Genomic DNA, 19374 nt, shown 5'->3' on the forward strand with positions numbered 1-19374 from the left:
GAGCTATCTAGCAGCAGCAGCAGGCCTAACAGAGTCACAAGCCAAAGATTTTGGGAACCACTGATTGAGTCTATAACAATGCATCACATCAAGGGCCAGACATGTAGAGTTTATTGACATGCTTTTATTTCATCGAAAAAGTAAAACATCTTTGACTGTATCATTGCATGCCTCATATAGCCTTCTCACTTACAGTTTGGTCGACATTAAAGCCCTAAAAAAATCAGCAAAAAAAAGTTCTTCAGCCGTCAGAGAATTTAACAACTCAAGAAAACAATGATTACATTCTAGGCTACCACCCAGCTGACTCCCAACAACCTGATTCACAGCCTGAATATGAAAACTTGCTGGTGTGTGTGGGAATTTCTGAGTCTCAAAATCTGCCAAATTCTGCTTTGAGTGTTGTGTAATTGCAGTTTGAAAAAACAGTTTCCCGTCTTTTTGGTTTGGCGCACAACTAGGCGGGTCAAAATTGATTATGAGCCTAAATTAATATGCAGACCGGATCAAAATTTGCAAGGGGCCGGATTTGGCCCGCGGGCCTTGAGTTTGACACGTGTTCTAAAATATCATTCAAGGTATGAAGTAGCATCAGCATTAGTGAGAAGCTGTTACTCTTTCACCCAGAATCCTCTGCTGCGTCTTACAGCTGTCATGCAGAAGCTTTCAGCTTTCAGCCCAGCTGCTCCCAGATCCTCTCTTTGGTGTTTCTCTTGCCTCTCTTTGCTAATGTCAGACTGAGCCAGTGTTCACATGCTACATGTTCCATGTGCGTGCTTGGACTGCGCATATGTATTTTGTGTGTGTATATGCCAAAGTGTGTGTATTCATGTGCAACATGTACTGCATGCTTGCACATGCTTGTTGCCAGAATTTACATCTGCTGGAAAGCAGCGAAGCACAGCATCATGTGAGCTCCGTAGCCCTCCCCTTTCGCTAAGGCCTGCCATTGCTTTGCATAATGACTCACAGGGCCGTGCTGTTTGGGTAAGATTAATTTTAGAACACAGCCGAGGGTCGTGGCGCTCTCTCACACTCAACTTCAGCAATGTGTTTTTACCTTCATGCGTTTTAAGGCTTTGCTTGTTGAACTTTAGATTTTGAAAGTGCATGCACAGCCCCCTGTTTCAGTGACATTATGTAGATGTAGATGTGAGGCTAGCCCTTTGGGTTATTTTACACAGTTGTAAAGTGCAACAGTACTGTTGATAAAGACCTTTTCTTTTCAACATCAGTCCCTCTGTATACATCTTCACAACAGTCATTCCTTTTTCAGATAAGTATGTAGTGTAAAAGTGTAAATTAATACTCAGATTTTTGTCATTTGAGATTGAGAGAGTTTGATTAATGATCATAGTCATACACTATTTCTGACTTTGCAGAGAGTTGTGGTAGAATAGACATCTTGCGTGATGTGAGTGTCAGGGAGCAACTGTACTGCTCCACCTGAATGTGAAATAACTCCAACAGAAAAAAAACAGCAATTTTGTAAGTGAATTTAAAGTGCACTTGTGGTGCAAGGCTCCTAAAGGTTTGTAGGCTGACCATGTATTTTTGGGTCTTACGAGGATGCCAAAGAATGCTACAGCCAGGCTGAGTCTTGATTTATTTATATATATAATTCACCAGAAGCCCGTTTTGCAAAACATAAAACCGTCTGACACACAGCAGCTAATTTCACCAAGAGCTGTCCTCCATAATCAGCAGGACCGCCCTGCCTTCCTGTCTCTCCACCTCTCAGCATTAACATTTTGTAATCTATGTCACACTCCTCTGTCAGTAAGAGCATCTCCAGAGACTGCAGTGTTGCTGAATGCAGCACCATGTGATTCCACTCAGCACAGAAACACCCTGTTCCTTTGCTTGGGTCCAACCTCCCTCCCAAGGTTGCTCTGCACCATGAGCACTCTTTGAACATGTTCAAAACAATATCTCTCTAAATGGTAATCCTCAGCCTTGTGGCAGCTTCCCCCCCCTTATGTGTTCACCCATATCTTGCTTCAGTTTATTCCAAACTAGTTTGCATTGCCAGACCTTCCTCCACAGCGCTGCGGAGGAAGGTCTGGCTAGTCCACACAGCATTCCTGGATGGGAGAAAAATGTGCTCTGGTTTATTGGCATTTCTTTAAACCAATCACAAATGTCATGGGCGGCGCTAAGCTCCACACAGAGCAAAATAGCCTCTGGAAGGAACTTGTTTTGGTGGAACATGTGTACGTTTAAAAGTAGTTTTAGTCGTGCAACAGAAAACTCAGATTGGACAGATAGTCTAGCTAGCTGTCTGGATTTACCCTGCAGAGATCTGAGGAGCAGTTAACCATAGTCCTCACAAATCCACCAGAGTTTAGAACGCCAACACAAAGAAAGAGGAAGGGGACGGACATCCGGCCGAAATAAGGGACATCCGGCAGAATTTCCAGCGCCACGATATTTTTTGGCAAGACAAGGCCTAAAATGAAATTAAAGCTGTTGCTGCAAACATTGCTTTTCTGAAACAGAACTCTGACATCCATTCTCTCTTTGTCCTGAGCACCACAGCTTGCATTTTTACACCAAAATCTGTTCCAGTGTTTGTAAGTGATGATTCATCAGCAGTTGGTAGGATGTACAGTATGTAGTGTTGACTGAGTAAATCATTAGCTGATAGAGATGATTAGGCGTATCCTCAGATGCTCCAATGATGTACAATGATAGTACATAGGCTCTACGCAGCCTTCACAGTAGCCTTTGTTTCTTGTTTTTATCAAATTTGTACTCATTTATAACATACATACAAACAACAACAACGAAGATATGAGACACTACAACCAACCCACCCCCCAACCCTGATGTGGGTGTGTGCGTTGGGAGTGTGTGGTTGAGAGAGTGACTGGGATTAGCTCCGGAGCAAGTACCCACTCTGGCGGTGGAGACGGAGAAACAAAGTGTCTCCCACTGTTCTTTCCAAGGGGGTAAGCGAGCATCCGGAAAGCGTACCTCCTATGGGGAGATTCTGAGGCTAACAAGCCATCACCTGCCGTTAGCATTCCATTGACTCCCATTCATTTTGGCGCCACTTTGACAGCGAATAACTTTACATCTGAAGTGTTTAAAGACTCTATTTGTCTATTGTTGATTTCTAAAGAAAACAACAATGTATAAAAGGCTCCATTACCTTGTATCTCACATTATGGCTCCGTAGCAGACGTTTTTGTAAAAATAGGCTAACGATTGTGTCATCACCACGCAACTTTCTGTCGCACAGTAGAGAAATTACCGTATAGTACAGGAGAAGCTCGCAGGCAATCGGGGGGACATGGACAATTAACCATGTTAATTCTGTATCAATGCCTAATGTCATCGTGCTTAAATTATATTTTCAAAATATGCACTCCCACGACGGTTAAATAAATGACAGTTTTGACTTACATTATGCTGTTTAAGTTTAATTACTAATGTTAACTAGCATTTTAGTTAGCAATACTTAGCCTGTGCCTATGTTATCTCCTTACATATGCCTATTGGGTATGAATTCATATCACAAGTTCTTGAATATCATTTTACATAACTTCTTAATTGTTGTTGGCAATGCTACCAAGCCACGGCCTAGACGACCAGTCACAGTTGTTGTGGTCTGCATGTGAAGTTACATTTATGGGGAGGTGCTACGGCGTAGGGTCTGTATTTACGCATACCTACCTACGCGCCCACGGCGTAGATTCAACGTACAACCATAAAACGGGATGAACTCTGGTCCGCAGTCGTAAACATTTTCTTTTTCCTGTCTGCCATTATTTCTTCGGAAAAAATTGGGTGGTGTGGATTCCGTAGAAAAAGAATGGCAAGAAAATACAAAATAGCAATGGCAAAATGTAAATCTCATCTGATTTTATGATCCTTAACAAGAAAAGTTTGGGTGGACCATTTTCCCTGTCAATTCTAAGTTATTTATTTATTTTGGGTGACCTTGTTTTTTTATATTCTCATATGTCTCCACCATGATTACTTTTTCATGTCATGCTCTTCTACTCTTTTTTTGCTTTCTCCAGTATGTAGTTGAGGGATTTGATATTGATTTGTTTGGCAGATAATGAGATCTCCTGATGGTGTGGGTCAAGCTCTAAACCCACCGCATGCAACTGGAGAGTGTCTTTCAAGTGAATCACTTATATGTTGATCACTGATGATTAGCAGCCGCAACAGCCATGCTGGTACTGTTTTCACTTTGTGTGTGTGTGTGTGTGTGTGTGTGTGTGTCTGTGTCTGTGTCTGTGTGTGTGAGTGAGTGTGTGAGTGTGTGTCAGTGTCTGTGAATGTGTGTGTGTATATGTGTGAGTGTGTGTGTGAGTGTGTGTGTGTGTGTGCGCGCATGTGTGTGTGTGTGTGTGTGTGTTTGTGCGTGTGGAGACGAGACACCTATTATAGCGAGAACTACCACAGAGGATGAATTGAGTTCTTTGCCTGGTGTTTATATGTCTGTCTGTCTGTTTGGGCGGGGGGGAAAAGCGACCATACAACCATACAAACGCTGTGAAAACAACTCTGGAGCGTTTCATTTGTCAGACCTCCAATAGACCCAAAGCGAGCGTTGAAAACGAGTGTTGAAAACGTTAAAAAAAAAACTCTTTGACGCTCTGGGTCGGGACAGTTTAGGTGTAGGAAAAGATGGTGGGTGGGTTCCTAGCATGGGCGCCAGAAGTAGGAAGTTGCTAAGGGGCCGTTGCCCCCATGTAGGGCTGGGCAATATGGGAAAAAATCAAATATCACGATATTCTTGACCAAATATCTCGATGTCGATTTTGCGACGATATTGTAAGGTTGACTATTGGTGCTTTCACAAAATATTTTCTCAAGGAGATTTTAGATGAATAATGTTGTTTTAGCGTGTAAAGACAAATAATAAAACGGCTAGAACAGTCTGGCACATTCACAAAATGGCATCACTTTACTGTAATGAAGCCTTTATAACCAGGAAAAGACATATATTACGATATCCAAAATTTAAGACGATATCTAGCCTCATATACTAATATATTATTGATATATTGCCCAGCCCTACCCCCATGCTTCACGCATGTTAATGTTTTGAATAGTTTGTCCTACCGATGCTTGGTGTGTTGGGTAGCGTTTCTCTTGGCACTTTCCTTATTGTTGCCAGTGCAAAAGAACTGTGTACTTCATTTATATCAATACTGGAAGGCTAATTGCTGTAATGATGCCCACTGGCGAAGCTTATGAGCAGTCTGAATTGTAAAGGGGAAAATGGCTGTTCTTAACCATGGTGCAGCTGCAAAATCACATTAAGTGGCACTCTACAAAAGAGAACAGTACATTAAAAGAGCCTACGTCCTTAGAGAGATTTTAGATTGTGTGATTTCTATTCACAGTTGAGCAAATCATATTTGAGTAGATGAATTACTGATTAAAATGTGTGTGTATAATCTCATAATACCTCCTGCTGGTCAGAAAAACAGAGTTATGTCATTTATTCACATTTTATGAACGTTATGGGCTGTGTTGGAAATACACCGTGGCTTTCGGGGGAGCCCTATTTTTCGTGGGTGCGGGTGTACTGTACACACGGACACAATGCATACAAGAATGCGCCTGGCTACGTTCGAAAAAATATACTATAAATACATTTCAATTATTACAGAGAATATTGGGCCTCATTCACCAATCGTTCTTAAGAACAAATTTGTTCTTAAACCCCACTTGCGCAGTTTTCACGAAGATTCTGGCATTCACCAATGTGTTCTTATTTGGGATTTGTTCTTAGGTAAGAACAGAATCTACGCACACTCAAAGAGCGCTCTTACGCACAATTGAGAGCTGACATGTTTGCCCAAAATAAGTAGTTATACCGTTTTCATCCATTCTAATTTAAAATATTAATATTTCTTTATAATTTTGTAACTCATTATTTTCATTATTTTACACATAATTATATGTTTGTTTGTTTTAATAAATACACACTACACTTACACTTCTGCTCATTCGTAAAGCACTTTGAATTGCATTGTGTATGAATTGTGCTAGGCCTATATACTTCATCAGTTCTGCGCCCTTCTCATGAGTAAATGCCATAGACTGTTAACGGTCTATGGTAACTGCATTCCATGCATCAGTTTTATTTGCTGCTTAGTATCCATTGCTGAAGCTACTAAATATGATGTCTCGTTTTTCGCTAACTTCTTGCAGCAGTACCTCCACTTCAGAAATACTAAAGTTTTTCCTTCTTTTAGAGTCGAGGCCTCCACAGTCTTTACTACGTCTTTTTCTACATTTCTCTAAGTGTGCACACGGCCCTGCCATCTCATGCCCTTTAATGGGAATTAACGGGGCGTTTACCTATGCTAAATAGGAGCAACAGGCACGAGCTTTCAATTTACGAAGACATTGGGATTCATCGCTCTAAGAACACACCTGCGAACAATTCTGCTGTTTGAGAACACGTCATGAATCAGACGTAGACTTTTCTTAGGAAAATTCTTAAGAACAAATTTAAGAAAAACAAACAGAAACAGAAAAATGGTTCACCATTGCAATGTGACGAATTCACAAAGACATGATTGCAACCGCTGATTGGACTGAGCATCCTGAATTGCGCATCACTTGCAGCCGCTATCCTCCCCGTCTCAAGGTCCCATTCACAAAAGATATTGCACTAATGATATATAACAGATATTTGATTGCAGTTTGACCTGTTTTTTCATCTGATTGCATGTGGGTACGTGTAAATGTTGTGTTTGCACCAAGAACACAGTCTGCAGATCGCTGGCGGAGAGAAAAAAAAGAAATGTTCAGACGGCGAGCTACGGGTCCTGACCGACCAGGTGCAGAGGCATTCTCCTCAATCCTCAAAACTTCTGGCAAGGAATTTAAACGTGACAGAGAGATATAATATCCGAGTCATGCTCATTTGCATTGAAAGGGGCCAATAGTGCGTCAAATGTCTGCATGTCAAGTCATTTAGTGCAAATAGCACAGGAGCACCGAAGACTCTGTTTTGCTTGGCAGCGCAGTTGCCTGTTTTGCTTTCATAATTACCAGTTTAAAAAATAATATTCGAGCAGGTTTAGCAGCTGCAAAAGCTGCACAATCTTCACAATCTTCACAATCTTTTGTGAATTTGCCTGTGAGTTTGCTGTTTGAGCAGCTGATAACAGCACAGAACAGAAAAGATATCTGACATCTTTTAAAACTGGGTCAATCTGGTTGAAAAGTAGATTATAACATTTATTTTCATGGAATTTGATGACTGTATTTTCAAGTGGCTAAGTGGTTCCATGGGATTTCAGATGTGTTGTCAAAAGTTTATAAAACGATGAATGCTTTTCATACATTGAAGTGAATTGATGGCATTCAACCCTTCTGACTGAAAATAAACCAAAGTAGCTCATCTGATCTTCTCGGGCCTACTCTTTCATTTTACAACCACAGATATTAACAGGCTTTAACAGGTTCTACTTGAATGCTCAAAGGGAGAAAAAAATATTTGTGTTCATATTTCACTGAAATATGTTCATATTTCACTGAAATATGAACACATACTATTTGATTGTGTCTAGTTCTGTGACATTGAGTCACATCTTCATACTCACTACTCACCCATGGCATGTGTGTGTGTGAGCACACAGGGAGTCTGGGAAACTGTGATAACTTTGAGACTGACTGGGTTGTGCATCACACTGCAGCATTGTGGCGATGCTGGCACCACATCAAATAAGAGGTGCATTGCTTCAACCCTCCTACACACACACACACACACACACACAGACAGGTGGATCAGTTACACTCAACAAGCATGTGTACTTACACAGCTCCAAAGTGTCTCTGCAGCAGATCATGGCATTGTTTGAATCAGGAAAACTGAATTAGATTTATGCTCTAATAAGCAATTTTGGTTGTCCCTCTGTGTTCCCAAAGCTGACAGGATGAGGGAGGGGGTTTTAGCTAGCGAGTGTAAGTCGTCTGTAAAATCACAGATTGCTCAAATGTCCACGTTCGTGTTGCAGAAAGTAGGACAGCGTCGGAACCATGCGCTGTGTGGCGAGAGCACCGAGCGAGTGAGTCACACGATGCCTGACAAAACCCATTTGATGCTTGTTAAGAAATGGGCCTGTCAGCATGTGGAGCCTCACACCGCTCCTCTTGCGTGGCTGATGAGGAATGAGAAAGGAACAGCGACATCTCAAACAACTTGTGTGAAAGTAGATGAAAGGCGTGCCTTGCTCAACTGCACCGACACCTCGCTGCCCATGTTCATGAATGTCTTCCAGCTAAACGAGCTTCAAAGCATCAGTTCAATTAGTCGGCAGCAGCACAAACACTTGACAGTGATTGGAAAAGCAACTATTGTTGCCCCAGCAAATAATGCATCCTGGAGGCGTATGTGTGTGTGTTTGTGATGTGGCGAACACCTCTCTCTGTGTGTGTGTGTGTGTGTGTGTGTGTGAGGGAGTTGTCTGACTAAGCGCCTGTTTGGTAATTTAGTGTGACAGAGGGCCGGGCTCTCGTAGGAGGAAAGCAATTATTTCTGTTAAAGCCCTTCAATCACTGAGACTTAAAGCCTGGCTGGTTTGGTTAAGAACAGTATGAAGGGACGGTGGCACCTGGGCGACTGTTACGTTACTGTTACTGTACGTGTGTGTGTGTGTGTGTGTGTGTGTGTGTGTGTGTGTGTGTGTGTGTGTGTGTGTAGGAGGGGGGTGTTCGAGGGAATTATTTACACTGAAAAATAAAAGTTTGTTTGAATGATTTATGTCCCGCCCTTGTTGGTTTGAATATGCACTTTGCTGGTGTCCCAACACAATGTGTCTTTTTTGGGAGATTAGGGAGAGGACAGACAGCAGAGCTACAGGCAGAGAAAACACAGCCTTTGTTACAGAATGGACCATTTGAAATGCCACCCATCATTGTGTGGGATAATAAAATAATTGCTACTTCCAAACAGTGTTTGACACCGCTGTCTGAGTCGAAAGTGACTCACCGTGACACCACGGCAGGAAAACAATTCATGAGCTTCTTTTACTGTATTTGAGTTCACTCAATTAAACATGTTTCACCTGCAGTGAACAAACAGATCAATTAACCAAAACAGCCTTGGAGCAACTTGAGCTTGTAATCAGTTAGCTAACCTTTCCCTCTACATGAAGATTTCAATAACGTAGGAGGATAGCAGTCAGCTAAAGGGTAAGGTGTAGATTGGCCGGTAATAGTGGAGTTGCACCCTGCAGTCATTCATCCAAAATACAGAACACCGACTTCGGAGCAGCTGTAACCCATAGATAAGTAACAGCGTGCAGCTTTAATATAATTTAAATGGGTGAGTTATATGTACAGTTGTCATGAAGGTTGAATTCAGCTATAGAGACCACATTTTTGTACCAGGCTGTGAACATGTTTATTTCTGCTGTGAAGTTTGGATTTTTTAACATTGGTGCCTATGGGGATTGACAGCAGTTCAGCCACTTCAATAACACACATCAATTTCAGCATCTTACTAGTCTATATGGACAACGTTTCATTTATGGGATTGTTCAGGTGCCGCCGGAGGTTCCACCGGATGTCCCTCATTTTAGGCCGGATGTCCGTTACCTTCCTCTTTCTATGTGTTGGCGTTCTGAACTCCGGTGGATTTATGAAGACTATGGTTAACTGCTCCTCAGATCTCTGATGTAAATCCAGACAGCTAGCTAGACTATCTGTCCAATCTGAGTTTTCTGTTGCACGACTAAAACAACTTTTGAACGTACGCATGTTCCACCAAAACAAGTTCCTTCCCGAGGCTATTTTGCAGAGGCACCGTTGCCCAAGACGATTGGGATTGGTTTAAAGAAATGCCAATAAACCAGTTTTTCTCCCATCCCGGAATGCTGTGTGGACTAACCTGACCTTCCTCCGCAGGCTAATATAATATTAGTTTGTGTGGAGGCTGATGGATCTCAGAGGTGAACTGAACTTTGACGGATAAACCTTTGCATGTTAAACTCGATGCCCTGCTGCGCCCTGGATTGTGGTGGCACCTGGATTATGGTTGCAGCTGCTGCCATGATCCTGCTCGACACCCTGCTACGCCCTGCACTGCTACCACTATTATTTCTAGTCATAGTTCTATTATCTTTATTGTTACTATAATTGCCACTGTTCATCATACCAATTGCTATAATTATTATGAATCATATTTCTCTATATCTGTATCAGTGTCTCTGTGTTCGAACCGGCAGAGGCAGAGAGTCAGGGTCTGTCCAAGGTTTCTGTCTGTAAAAAGGAAGTTTTTCCTCACCACAAGTGCTTGCTCTTGGGGGGAAATTGTTGCATCTTTGTAAATTATAGAGTGTGGTCTAGACCTACTCTAACTGTAGTGTCCTCAGTTAACTCCTGTTGTGATTTGATACTATAAATAAAATTTAATTCAATTGATGCGGTTCATGATATCAGTAACTGAGATGGCACAGCTCAGTCTTTTTAATCAGCTCTACCTTCACAAACGTTGCCGTTAACGGCAGCTCCAGCGGTCTCCTGTGTCCCTCTAAACATCATCTTTTTTATTCCCAGGAGTCTACACCTTTGGCCTCTTCACCGTTGACATCTTTGTTAATGCAGGCCAGGTAGTGACGGGGAACCTGGCCCCCTACTTCTTGACGGTCTGTAAGCCCAACTACACAGCGCTGGGCTGCCAGCAGGCCCTACGCTATATCAGCCACCAGGAGGCCTGCACGGGAAACCAGGATGACATCCTGCGCGCCCGCAAGACCTTCCCATCCAAGGAGGCCGCACTCAGTGTCTACGCTGCACTCTACCTGGCTGTGAGTTACTCCGCTCCTCCATTATGGCTCTCACTCTGTGTCAGATTCAAAATACACCTATTCTTGGTTAATTACTAGGGCTGGGTTTTAAAAATTAATTTTCCGATTCAAATCGATCATCATTTGAATGATCCAATATCATAAAATCCTGAGATCAATGTTTTAAGTCCAGTTCAGACCAAAGATGCGACGAGAGGAGTCGAAACTTGCAACTACTTGCAACGCGTCAGCCTGCAGCGTTCTAAAACCTGCCAATTCACACCAATGAGACGAGACGAGACGGTGTATCATCTCCATAGCAACAACTCTCTGTACTTCCGTTCTAACTTCCAACTTTCAGGCTTTTTTGTAGCTGGATATATCATTTGTTTCATCTATATATGAATATTGATAATGTCAGTGATAGAGAGATGCTTGCTACAGTTACATTTGTAACATTTTAACATTTTTCGGCTAAAACAGCTTTTTTTAATGCCGCTCGGCTCACTCCCTGTCTTCAGTCACTCTCTATCTCGCTTGACCACAAAACGATACCGTGCTTTCGGGTGGTCGTTGAGCCTCTGTCTAAAACTCTGCCATTTCGACCAGCTGTTTGTAATATGATGGATTCTGGATCGACCTGAGCTTTAGAAGGCTGTAGCGGGCTCCATTTTAGAGTGACGGTATCGGTGTCGCATGACGCCAGACAACCTACGACATCCATTGGTACAAACCATTTCATACTAGCCTGTTGGAAACACAAATAAAGCTCCAAAGTTAGGCTGCATGTTGGCGAGGGAAAAACCAGCACGGCCATTTTCAGCATGTATGGCTTTAGGTATACCATCTCTGCACTAAAGAAAGTACAATGTGTTCTGTAGACTGTAGAGTCAGTTGCACTTTATTGTGTTGACTGCTGTAGTGTGTTCATGTTAAATAAAAGTACATTTAGGGTCAATTCTCAATGTTAACTAATAATGCAGCAGGTTAGAGGGCCCCTTGTACAAAAGCGTTCATTCTCTGAGAATCTCTTTCATACCCAAGAAAAATTGCTATTGTAACTGAAATATTCAATCGCTGTGGAATCGAATCAGAAATCAAATCAAATTGTGACCATGTAAATCAAATCTATTCTTGAAAACAGTGACGATACCCATCCCTATAAACTACTGAGAGCTGGGAACACAGGTTGGAAACAAAGCCACGGGTTGGATAAACTCATGCAGAAGAGAAAACAAAGGCAGACAGTGAAATTATGACCCAAACTGTGAAAACATCACAGTTGGCAGCCCCTTGATCTTTCATCTGTACTTGTGCTCACACAGGTTTCTTGTGCTATAACATAATAGAGTATAAGTATTATTTCACTTGCAATCACTTTCAGTTTGACCTCTAAATAAAGCAGTTTAGATCATGCAGATGAACTTGTTTCTGACATGTCTGATCATCTGACTGCTTGTAAGCAGTTGGCCAATTACTTTGGAGAGTATACTGTAATGTTTAGGGCTGCCCCCTCTTAGTTGGTTAGTCGACTAATCAGTCCTTTTGGTCTTAGTTGACTAAGCTTTGTTTAGTCCATTAGTCATTTTTATGATTTTTTTTTCATGCTGAATGACTCATTTCCAAGAAAATTCTTTGTGGAGAAACTCAGTTTTACAGATCTGTCGATTAAATCAACTAAACAATTAGTCGACAAAATCATGAGTGTTAGTCGACTGAGAATTTCTTTAGTTAAGGACAGCCCAAATAATGTTATCACAAATGATATAACTTGTGGCTATAAAACTCAGACCTAAGAGCCAGGCTAGCTGATCCCCCTGCTTCCAGTCTTTATGCTAAGCTAAGCTAATTGCTTCCTGGCTCTTGCTCCATGTTTAGATATGGTAGTGATATCAATCAGAACATCTCACTTTCAGAAAAATGACAATAGGCGTATTTCGCAAAATGTTGAACATTACTTTAAATTGTCTTCAAAACAAAGGCATGGGTATTTTGGGTAAAGCTCTGCTAACAGAGAAGATTGCAGCCAAATTACAGTATTGAATGAGTGTGTTGATTTATAGGTGCTGAATGTCGCTCAGGTAATGGCTCAAAAGATGAGTAAAATGATGTTGAAGTAATTCTATTTTCTAGTTATTGCACGGCTGCCAAGACAGATTATACAGGAAGGCAGACCTAAGTAGCATTTTGCAATTCCAGTTCTTTCTCCCAAATGTCTCTTTTCTGTGAGTTTGAGAATGTTAGTATACTTATGCAAATAATATTCAGCCCAAACTGCTTATGCACACAGAATGCTGGAACATCATTTTAAAAGCAGCTGGTTCAGCTGTTGACCCACCGGCTTTAGATACAGGATACAGGAAGGGGGTCGAATTCCAGGACATCTCACAATTTCTGTTCAGTTTTCACGTTATTTTCAGTGAGATATGCTATCACAATCTGCACTGCTTTGAGTGGGAGTTGTTAGAGTCTATGTGTGGTTGGCTGAATGTGTGTCATGAGTAGAAAACAAACCTCAACCTTGATCTACAGTAAAAGGTTATGTAAGTGCTTTCACACTCTGGAGCTGTGATCACCATAAGGAGTTAAATGTTGGAGGTCAAAATCAGTGATGAATGCTCAATGCGTCTTTAAATAAGGTATGGCCAAATTGTTAACATGTTAAGATAGAGAAACATCCAAGCCTTTGTGCATGTATTTTGGATAGTATCCTCAGTTGGCTAGCCATGCATGGAAGTGGGAGTCTATGAGAGGCAGATACTCAGGTTACTTCTCCATTAGCCACAGTAGAGATGCAGAATGTACAAGCAGCAGGACAGAGCAGCCAGGATGTGGGACGGATCCGGACAATTGGGATTAATAAAATATTTAAGAACAAATCTGAATCTGAAACCCCAAGAGTATAAATCTATGGATTTTGCTATACTACAGGCAAATCGCAAGAAAACGGAGGCACCTACAATTGGTGATTGGATCAAGAATATGGCGCAATGGGCGTCCGGATAGCTCAGTTGGTAGAGTGGGCGCCCATATATATAGAGGTTTACTCCTCGACGCAGCGGGCCTGGGTTTGACTCCAACCTGCGGCCCTTTGCTGCTGTCATTCCCCCTCTCTCTCCCTTTTCATGTATTCAGCTGTCCTGTCAAAATAAAGGCCGAAAATACTCCAAAAAAATCTTTAAAAAAAAAGAATATGGCGCAATATATGTCAATGAAGAGACTGACATATACAGTATATTAAAAAACTAATTGGGGGTGCATGAGAAAATCTGGAAACAATTTGACCAGTTTATAAAAAAAATAAAATAAAATTACAAAATAAGTGGTGAACCCTAGAAGGGGAAAATACTTGGTTTGTTTTTGTATTTGTGCATATCGTGGCTTTGCTGGAGGTGCCATTGTTCTGTACATGTGATACTGTCAAATAATTTGCTATAATTATAATATAATTATTAAATACTCATAAAACCCCAACAAAAACTCTTCACTCATGCACAACTGGGCATGGTATCATGTAAACAACAGTTTTAGTTTTTGCAGACAATAAAATCCTTCATATTTATCCTATTCTAGCTTAGGTTTTATATTTGAAGACACCTATATACATAGCAATTTGTGCAAGTGTTTATTTTAAGCTGAAACGTGTTGGACCAACAATAAAGTTGCATATAACATCCTGCTGTTTATTAACCATGTTCATTGTTCACCATGTTAGTTTAGCATGTTAGCATGCTAATATTTGGTAATTAGCTCTCACTAAATACCTTTTTAAAAACTGTCTTCTCTGTCTAAGTTCAAGTGCTCAGAACTGTGAATGTGGCTGTGTAGTGTGTAATAAAGCTACCCAGGGTGCGATTTGTGAAAAAAAGCAGAGGGGGGTGGATGTTTTTTGATCATGCCCAACAAAACAGAACATGCAAGAATTAAATCCCTCTTTCAATACCATAGATAAAGTGCCACTCGGCCAGCCATGCCCAAACACGTATTTAAGAACTTCAATATCCAGTGGAATGTAATCTCAAAATGAAATAGCGCAACGTGGGTGTCAACATAAAAACACAGCACTTTCAAGCCGGAGAGCAGAGTTCACTCGTTCTTTCCTCGGGAGTGTTTTAATCCAAACCATAATCTTTCTCCTAAACTTAACAAGTCGTTTTAGTGCCTCAACTTAACTGTCATCGCAGCATGACGCTCACTTTTTCTGTCTAAACTCCACTACCACGGTCCCTGAAAGGAGCGTCATCTGGCGGTGCCTGTAGCCAGCTCACAGTCACCTGTTGGCGGCTAAACAACTGCTGCTGGTAGCCGGCATCCTGGAGCTCTGTAGAGGCTAAATACAACCAGCAACTTCTATGACACTATGTGCCATACAGCACCTTACTTAGTTTAAAATACGTATATGTAGACCAGAAAGGGGGGAAATCTTACGCATCCCCCCCAGAAAATTGCACCATGTAGCTACCAGTATATCAGCCACAGTAGTTTAAAGTGAAGAAACCTTTCAGATAAACAGTGATAAGCCTTCAGTAAGACTTGAGTCCAGTGAAACAAACACTAATGCTGTGAGGTCAGTGAGATAGGGCTAGATGCTTCAACATCCTCTCCCTGACCCTCCTCCTGTGTCATCTGAGCACTGTGCTGTTCCACTGCAGGACTTACTGTGTGTGACCTTGCATGTAATCTCTCTGATGTCTAATACGATTATCACATTTAACTCTCTGATTAGTTTCTCACTTGATTGTATTATGTAAGGCCCAGTTATAGATCCCAGATACAGATACTGTCTCCCCGCACACGTCAGATTTGAGCATGGCTGGAGGAATCTGCACTGCTATCCCCTTACTGAAGCTGGAGGACTGATCCCAAATCGTGTCTACAGAATACTACAGATACTATGTCAGGGGTCCATACTATTTTACTTTTGACTATGTATTTACATGTTAGTAGGTAAGCATCTAAAGTATGAATATAAACAGTTACTAATGCAAGTAACCTATTCCAAGCCTTCGGATTCATAACTTTTGAAAAACACCCACAATGATTCAGAAATACAAGAAAACTGGGTTAGCTTAGCTAACTTCTCCCTCTTCCTGTGAAATCAAAACAAGTTACAGTGACAAGTTTCACGGAAGATGGAGCTTTGAAAGAAGCTCCAAATAGGTCATTCTTCATCCTATGTTTTAGCCAAAATTCACACAGAAGCCTGGCAGGCTCAGGCGTGCCGCCGAAATTATGCATTCCATTCGACATGTGAAGACTTTTGCAAACAAGCATATATGCTGTAGGTGCAAACACACACGACTATATCACAGTTTGTTGTTTTCCCTTCTTTTTAATCCTATTAGTGTAATCTGTTGTGAAATTGCTATTCTATATACAAATGAAACAAAACCTGAATGCTATATACAACAAAATAAATAAATATTGTATTGACAGAACATAAAGTCACAAACAAAGTCACAAGTGAGGAGACAAGGAAATTGCAATGAATTATTAAAGACAAAAATAGCAGTTGGGGGAATTTAATTTAGAGGTAGTAAAATGTCTTGTGTGCCACTCTTATATAATCCAGTTGCTGTACAGGCTCGGAGGGCCGGCTGAGTCACATTGTGAGGGAACACAGCCTGTCAGCAGTGTTTTGAATGGTATAACATTAGTATACAGATTCAGCACTAACCAGCTTATACTAGCTCAACTAGTTTTCTGTCTGTTGGAGCTGTGATGTTCAACTTATCAGTACGATGGTGTAGGTCATGAGTTAATAACTACTTTTCACCCTTATGTAATATAAACCGTATATTATACCTAATGTTCATAATCAGTTTGTTACAGGATAGTTTCGCATTGGCAGCTCCACGGCGCTGTGGAGTAAGGTCTGGCAGCACCACAGATGCATTCTGAGATAGGAGGAAAAAAACACTCTGGGTTGTTTGCATTTCTTTAAACCAATCACATTTATCTTGACGGTGGCTCTGATAAATGGTCTCTGGAAGGAACTTTTTTGGTGGAACATTTGCACCCCACAAAAGAAAATGCCACATACAATATTAAATGAAGTTAACTGCTGACACAATACAGTAATGTGAGCTATTTAAATTAGCTGCATACATGGTTAAACCTCATTGGCTCTTAGCCGTGTGTACTTCGTCCACAGCAATCCCACCAATCGGTCCCAAAACGTCCCAGTTAGAGAGGAAATGCCCTAAACATATTCTTTGTAAATCTTTACAATCATTCCCCGAAAGAACCAAGCAGGCCTGCCTTGTTGCACCATCCAAATTTTCTTCATTTTCAGCATGTAGCTTGCTAGTTTGTTGTTGTTTCCTGAAGACAACGGAGTTAGACAACGGCAACACACAGAGAGCGGAAGGTGAAGGACATCCTGCGTGTGAGCCATGCACAGGATGTCAGTCATTTATCCTGGAAATGTACTTCCATTGATCCAGACTAGTTACACGATAATAAGCAGGTGTCATCTGTGTATTAGTGTAACTAACCACATGAGTCTCCACTGTGGATCCACACTGGGTGATGTTTTGTATTAGCACATTTAATGACCCCACTCAGACAACTTCTGTTGTGATATTATATTATTATACACACACAATACAAACAGAAAAGCACTATAGCAACTGTTACCTTTACCATTGGCTTGTGTGTGTGTGTGTGTGTGTGTGTGTGTGTGTGTGTGTGTGTGTGTGTGTGTGTGTGTGTGTGTGTGTGTGTGTGTGTGTGTGTGTGTATGTGTGTGTGTGTGTGTGTGTGTGTGTCAGATTGTGTTGTCTGTGGTCTTACCTGTCTTCTGTAATGTAATGTGATTATACGTTGTCATATTTTAACTGCTTGTCTGCTTAACATTGATATTAATCGCTTGCATTGTGCATGTCCTACTTTGCACTTTGCTTGCCTTACTTAAGCTTTTCTTCCTGTTCAGCTGTAGGGATGCAGCGGTTAACCGATTTCACTATAAACCACGCTTTAAACAGTCACGGTTAATTAATCGTAAAAGCTCCACTACACCGAGCGTAAACTGGCTGCACGTTATGTGTAGCAGTGTGTGCAGTTCTTATTAAACCTACTAAACGTTCGCGTTTGCGCACACACACGGCACATCAGGCACCGGTCCGGTCACCGCGAGTATTGACTGTCAGAGTGATTTACAACGGTGTCCCAGTGGTGGGATAACTTACTGCTGCTATTTTTTTAACGTTACATAAAGTTAGCAAACACCAGGAAAACAGAGCATAGCCAGCTCCTGACCTCACAACAGCTGCAGCTGCAACGGGGAATTCAACCCAAATTGGTAAGCTTACTATCGACTTTTTTGTTTGTTAACGTTGTTGTTAAGTGTTTGTTAGCTTGTTAACGTTACCAGTTTGCTAACGTTAGCCTGTTTAAGGTTAATGGTAACGTTACAGTTAACAGCTAATGAGTCAGGAGCTGACCTTTGCATTTACAGTGAGTGCTCTGACAATAGCATTACATTAAGAGGCAAAACTCTGCAACAGCTCAATCACAGCGTTACTTACTTACTCTTCTTCATCCCCTATGGGACATAAGGCTGCAAAGAGATCTCTCTATCACATTTATTCCTTGGCAACATGCTGTGCATCTCCCTGTGACAGGTGCATCTTGTCTAGCAGCTCCTCCAACTTTTAGAAACACCAGCTAGCAGGGCCGTTTTTAGCTTTTTGAGGACCAAAAGGATAGCACTGTTGTTGCCAACTTGGCCTTTGTTTGTGATGTGACTCACCTCTAGTCTCTAATCTTTTTAGATGAATTTAAATAAAAAGGTTGATGATTGATCATATAATCATTTTCAAAACATTCAAAACTGTTAATGTGTTATTTCTGTTTCAAAAGGCAGCAATAAATAGCACATTAAAATCTAGAGCGTTCATGTAATTACATACCATACATTAGCAGTGAAATTACTTATTGCATAATAATCGTGATTATATATTATGAATAGAATGATAAAATGTGAGCAGCAGTTGCTGGTTGTATTTAGCCTCTACAGAGCTCCAGGACGCCGGCTACCAGCAGCAGTTGTTTAGCTGCCAATAGGTGACTGTGAGCCGGGTACAGGCATTTTTCAGAATATAATCGTACCAACAAAATCTATAATCGTTGCATCCCTATTCAGCTGCTACATGTTCAGCTTTCTCCTTTTCTAATTGTAGTGTCTTTATTGTTGTTCTAATAGCTAATGTAACATCTGGCCAGTTGAAAATTAGCCTCTGGCTAACACAGGACATTTACAGTGATGTAGGTAAATGTGCATTTAACAAAGAATACTGACTAGTTACTTTTACTATTATAACAATAACCTGATGTCTGTGCTGTGCAAGAAAACTGATCTCGTTAGATAGATGCTTTATTGTCATTGCATGTTAAATACAACACAATTTGGTTTGGCAGCAATCCACTCAGCTTAGCAACAAATATAAATTGTTATAACATGTCATATATATAACATATAACTAAGGGTGCTCCGATTGATCGGGAACCGATCGTTATTGGCCGATAAAGGCTTTAAATAGTTTGATCGGTGGTCTCCATAAAGGCCGATCAGATAGGCCGATCAGATGACGCACTACTCGTG

General features: G+C 41.2%; 1 protein-coding gene across 5 annotated transcripts in view; it reads left to right on the forward strand.

Moving 5' to 3' along the window:
• Window positions 1-19374, forward strand: part of plppr5b (phospholipid phosphatase related 5b) — a 153055-nt gene that overhangs the window by 100878 nt on the left and 32803 nt on the right. For all 5 annotated transcript variants that reach the window (XM_031300152.2, XM_031300149.2, XM_035998235.1 and 2 more), the window contains one exon: window positions 10540-10790. In XM_031300152.2, the coding sequence (XP_031156012.1) occupies window positions 10540-10790 (251 nt within the window). The remainder of the gene's footprint in view (window positions 1-10539; window positions 10791-19374) is intronic.

Source organism: Sander lucioperca, chromosome 23 (genome assembly GCF_008315115.2).
Source record: "Sander lucioperca isolate FBNREF2018 chromosome 23, SLUC_FBN_1.2, whole genome shotgun sequence".
In the NCBI taxonomy this organism is placed as follows: domain Eukaryota; kingdom Metazoa; phylum Chordata; class Actinopteri; order Perciformes; family Percidae; genus Sander; species Sander lucioperca.